General features: G+C 46.4%; 1 protein-coding gene across 1 annotated transcript; it reads left to right on the forward strand.

Moving 5' to 3' along the window:
- The first annotated feature begins 701 nt into the window (after positions 1 to 701).
- On the forward strand, positions 702 to 3,588 carry PFDN4 (prefoldin subunit 4). Its single transcript, XM_080405254.1, has 4 exons — positions 702 to 934; positions 1,917 to 2,024; positions 2,729 to 2,872; positions 3,192 to 3,588. The coding sequence occupies exons 1-4, from the start codon at positions 911 to 913 to the stop codon at positions 3,321 to 3,323; spliced, it is 408 nt and encodes a 135-aa protein (XP_080261380.1). The 5' UTR covers positions 702 to 910; the 3' UTR covers positions 3,324 to 3,588.
- The last annotated feature ends 1,840 nt before the right edge of the window (positions 3,589 to 5,428 follow it).

The following is a 5,428-nucleotide window of genomic DNA, read 5'->3' on the forward strand; positions in this document are numbered from 1 at the left end:
GCTGATCACAGCCTCAAGGAACCTCCGCCACCGCTGCCAGCAGAAGCAGCTGGACCAGCCTTGGTCGGTGTGATACCTTCAGGAATCCTGTCAGGTTTGAGCCCTCATGTCCTGAATATCCCCCGGGCCCAGGACTGCGGGCCATGGGCCTTGTACTGCTGCAGCCGAGCGTCAGGGACACGCGATGCCAGGCCTCTCCCCCGTGCCTCTGAAATGCTATGATGATCTGTTTATTTTGCCCTCATTTTTGTTTTTTTTTATTTTTGCTAAACAAACTGAAGCATGTGGAAACAATTACACAGCATAAATGCCAACGATCCCCGTGTCTGTCCAGAAGCTGTCAACCAGCCTTTGCAGAAAAACATTTATTTTTGCTTAAAAAGTCCCTCTGCAATAATTTGAACGTGAAGGCCTCTGCCATTTCAGAAAGGCGCCTGGTTTGGCTGGCGAGGGCTGGGGACAGCTCGGACGAGGCCCCGGCCCCGGCCTCAGCCCGCCCCTGCCCGGGGCCGCCCCCTCGGGAGGCGCCTCGTACCCTCCCGCGCTGCGGCCGCTGCCCCGGCCCGGCCCGGCGCGGGCGGGAAGCCGAGGCCCCATCTCGTGGCGCCCCCTGGCGGCAGCGCGGGCAGGCTGCAGCCACAGCCCCGTGTCAGCGGAGGGGCGGAGTCGGGGCTCTTCCCTTTTAAACAGGACGTACCAAGCGCTACCGGGGGGCGGTGGGGTTTGAAGATTATTGTGTGTCCTGTGGTCCCTCTGTGCAGCTCTCCCAACTAGGGGTAGATTGGGAAGGGGGAGAAGCCCCGAGCCGCGCAGGGCTGGCGCCGCTGGGCGTTTTCTTTCGTCTTGCCTCGTTCCTCCGTGCCCCCAGCTCCTCCCCTGTGGGGAGGGTGAGTAGTTCAGTCCTACCAACATGGCCGCCACCATGAAGAAAGCGGTGAGTGTGGGCGGAGGGTACCGGGCGTTGAGTCCCTTCCCGGCCGTTCTCTCCCGCCGCGGGCTTCCCCCGAGGGGGGCTCAGCTCCTCCCGGGGCGGCCGGCCGGGCCCTTCGGCCGCCGGGTGCCGTCGTCTCTCGGTGCTGGGGCGGCGCGGCCATGTCGCCTCAGCGCCGTCTCCCACCCCTCGCTCCGGCACCCCCGAGGCACCTCCCTGGCCGCCCGCTCCCCGTTGGCGCAGCCCCGGGGCGGCAGCCCTGCGCGGGCCGGCGGGGGGTCTCCTTCCCTAGGCCGCTGCCGGGCCGGGCCCGGCCCTGCCGACAATACCCCGGTCCCCTGTCGGTGCATTAAGGCCCGGGCGCTGTTACCCCGGCTCTACCGGAGCCGCTTACCGCGCCACCGAGCGTGCGAGCGCGGCGCTGGTGGCACCGGCGGTCGCGGAGGCCGTGCCGGTGCAGGGTGCTGTGCACCGGCAGAGGGGCGTCCTGGCGGCACAGGCCGCCTGTCACGGGGGGCACCCGGCCCTCCCGTAGCCCCGCCGCCGCCCCCGGAGGTCTGGCAGGCTCTGTCGGCTTCGGATCTCTTACAGGGATCTCTTACGGCACGTGGCAGCTAATCAATTAGCGTTAATTGATGGTGCTGACAGGTTACATCGACGTGGTACACGGTACCCTGCGCTGATCTTGGAGCAGAGGTGTCCGGTGCAAGGTTCAGCTGTCAGTGCTGCCAAGGAGACGACCTTTGGCATTAGGATGCCATGGGCAGCTGATGCATTAGGTGGATGTTACTAGCACCTCTGCCCAGCTATTTTTTCTATTTATTACGGATGCCCTTGGGGAGGCGCCTTAAGGAATCAAGTGTATAAGCAGGATGTAGTGGCTATAAGACTTTTTCAGAAGCTTTGAAGGAGTAACCTTGGAGTGAGCTTCAAGTTATGGTAGCGTAAGAAATGAAGTCTTCATTTTGACCTCTCCTTCTTGCAGGCTGCAGAAGATGTCAATGTTACTTTTGAAGACCAACAGAAAATTAACAAGTTTGCAAGAAATACTAGTAGGATCACAGAGCTGAAAGAGGAAATAGAAGTGAAAAAGGTATATTTGCTTCAAATAGCACTTATTCTTCATTACCCTGAATTAATTTTCAGCTGTAACGCAGAAAATGGGGGTTGTGGATTACTGTAAGTAATGCTTTGCTTCTAATACGGGATTTCTGATACTTTGGAAATAGCCAGAGAACATGAAAGTGGAAAACGTCATGAGAAATAAAGGCCACTGGTATATTTCTGTGTGCAGTTCTTAGAACTACTTAGTTGTCATATATGAAACATTGTCTACATATGTAGTGGCTGTTGATGTTCCCTTGATGGCTTAAGGTGCCGGGTGTTTGAGCAGTCCTACTTTAGCAATAAAGTAATTGATATTTGCCATCTTTACTACTTTTTTCTGTTCTCTAGCTAAATTAAAAAATTCCTGTGTAAGAGCATATCAGGTACTAGTGAAATTTAAATCTGCTGTATTTCTCTCGCCATGGCAGTTAATTATGCTGTTAATGACAGATAATGAGCGTAGATTAGAAATTTCTACTGGTACAGCTCCATTGAATTTAATACTTATGCTAAATTACAGCTCTGGAACTGTTCTGTTAAACGTATTGATATCATGCTGGAGAGTAGGATTTTTGCCCAAAATGTGGACTCACTGAGTCCGTTATTCAGCTGATAGCATGACAATGTATCCATTGAAATAATTTGCCTAATACAAAGTGATCACTGACCGCCTTATGTCTTGATAAATAGAAACAACTTCAGAATTTGGAAGATGCTTGTGATGACATCATGATGCTTGATGATGGTGATTCACTTCTGATACCCTACCAAATTGGAGATGTCTTCATTAGTCATTCCCAAGAAGAGACGCAAGAGATGCTGGAGGAGGCAAAGGTTGGTTGGGGCAAAAGGGAGCTCCTTTACTGGCCGCTGTAGTGCGATAAGCATTGGAATGGGATAACCTGTTCATCTTTTGAACCTTTCACTTTCTAAAGTTCTGTTTGATTTAGGATTTGAGGAGGGGAGTGTGCATGCACAGTCATAACTGTGATGGCAGTATACAAAGTCATGCTAGCCTTTGTTTTGCCCTGTAATAAGTCTTACAGCCTGACTTAGCACAAAGCTGGCAACGGGGTACCTCTGTATATGTTACTGACAAACATGACTCTGCTTGTTTTACGTAACTGGTTGATTTTTTTTTTTTCTTTTTCAGAAAAGTTTACAAGAAGAAATTGAAGTATTAGAATCCCGAGTGGAATCAATTCAGAGGGTGTTATCTGACCTGAAAGTTCAGCTCTATGCCAAGTTTGGAAATAACATAAATCTTGAGGCTGAGGACAGTTAAAGGTGTTCTAAATATACCATACAACTTTTCCTTGTTTTATTAAATATTTTGATAATATCCTTCCAATTACGTTTTTTAAAAATCCACCACTTTATTTTCTTTTGTTTTTCACTTTCCTGTCTTGGGATCCATCTATTTAATGAGAGCTTTCTTATTTTGGTTATTGCAGTTATTTATTTGTTCAGGAAAGAATTAGCTTCATACTGTTGGTAAAGCATCAAGATTGGAATATTTGCGTTGTTTAATAAAGTAATAGTCAGGCACATGTTGTGGTTTCCTTGGTCTTGATTTCCACTCATGAAAATGCTTAAGTATAGAAACAATAGAAATGAGGAATTTTTGATTTGCATTGTAATGGCTGTTTGAGAAAAGCTTCTCTGTAATATATAGGGCATTATTCAGCTGTAATGCTATTTAGCTGGTTTTAGCAGCCTTCCTGGAAATACTAAATCTATCCTTTGTCTTTCAGTCTTAGTTCAGATAGCATAAACACTGTTAGCTCAGTGCACAACGTGGCAACAAGTTGACAGGGGAGAAAGGAGGGCTCGCACTGGTATTGAGGAAAAGCTTTTGGAGTCACAGTCATGTTCAGTGATTTACTACTTTGTATTTGGGATTCACAAAAGATGCTGTAAGTCAGAATGGTGAGTCTTAACTTCTTCTAATTTTCCTGAACAGTCATTTTCTAAATCCACATCTATATACCAAATTAATGTCATAATTGTTCATTGATGATATTGCTATGTCAGTGTAAATCCCTGAAACTATGCCTCCGTTGCTGTGTGGAGTTGAATGTAATCTTAAAATGTCTTAATTTGCTGACTCCTTAATCCTTAAAAAAATATGTACTGTCTCCTTGTAATTCTGCTTTTGGATTTTTGCCTGCTTTGATTAATGTATTGTTCCATGGAAATACCTGCTCATTATGACTTTGCTTTTAAAAATTAAATCTTAGCATACTTTTTAAGATATTTTCCAAAACAGTGTGGACAGAGAATTCAGTTGGCCCAGTATTAATCTACAGGCATTGTCTTAATATAAATAATCAGAGTGTGACATGAGTATGTTTTTATAAAGTGATTAATGCCTAGCTATCATGTCAATTGCATATTATCTCCAAACAGTGTGAATGTGGAGAAAAACGGCCCCTACACTTGGTTTCTCTATTGTTGAAGTAGTTTTAACAGGGTAGTGATACTGAACTTGATCTTCAGTGTACCTGAGCAGCAGCTCACCAATGCGTTGTTATTTATGGATTACAGCATTGAAACTTACATAGTTGTTTACGTAAATTTATTAACACTGTATATAAGTTGTAGCAGAGCCATAACAGAAGACTCTTTGACAGTGAAGATCTAATACCTCAACACAAGCACTTAAGATACATTGGATGTAATACAACTGATGGCTGTAAATTTCCAAGGCTGGGTTAATGTTCTGTTTACCCCTGGCATTTCCCAGGGTGTGTGTGGGGGGTTTTTTTTTTTGTATAATTCCAATGGTTTATATGCTTCTGCTGCTGGACATGTGTATAAATACCCTGGCTATAACTGTACAGATTTTAAACCTTCTTTTCTAACTGGATGTGATTCCAATTCAAACCTATGTCTCAGGAAAGAATTCAAGGTTTTCCTTACTTCCTGAGCAAATACTCCAGCTACTGCTGGGTAAAATGTGGATATGGTCGCTGTGGCAACTCTGCTGCTCTATCTGCCAGCCAGTGCTTGTAGCAAATCGGGTGTGTTGGGCCTTCAAGGAGGTATAGGTGTTCCTTTACATAATTTCTGAACCCTCTGTACAATTAGGCAATTGTTTGGCGCCACCCAGAACTGCTGTAAGTAGTTTGGACTTGGAGTTGTTATTTTAGTTGCGAAAGGAAGAAGAAGGTACCCAGTTATTTGATAGCAGCTGACAGGAGTATTGCGGACTTGGGTGACTCAGCTGTGCCTTATCCTGCTTCATTAGATACAGCTCTTAGTCCAAAGCTGTCTGAGAGCAAAGTTATGGTCTTAGGAGGTGCTGGTATCTTGAGTGGTTTTCGAAACAGCAAAACTACTAATTGGGTGTGTTAAAGTAAACCATCCGATGCACTCGCTTTTATAAAC

The sequence above is a fragment of the Falco punctatus genome, assembly GCF_963210335.1.
Source record: "Falco punctatus genome assembly, chromosome: 10".
Lineage (NCBI taxonomy): Eukaryota > Metazoa > Chordata > Aves > Falconiformes > Falconidae > Falco > Falco punctatus.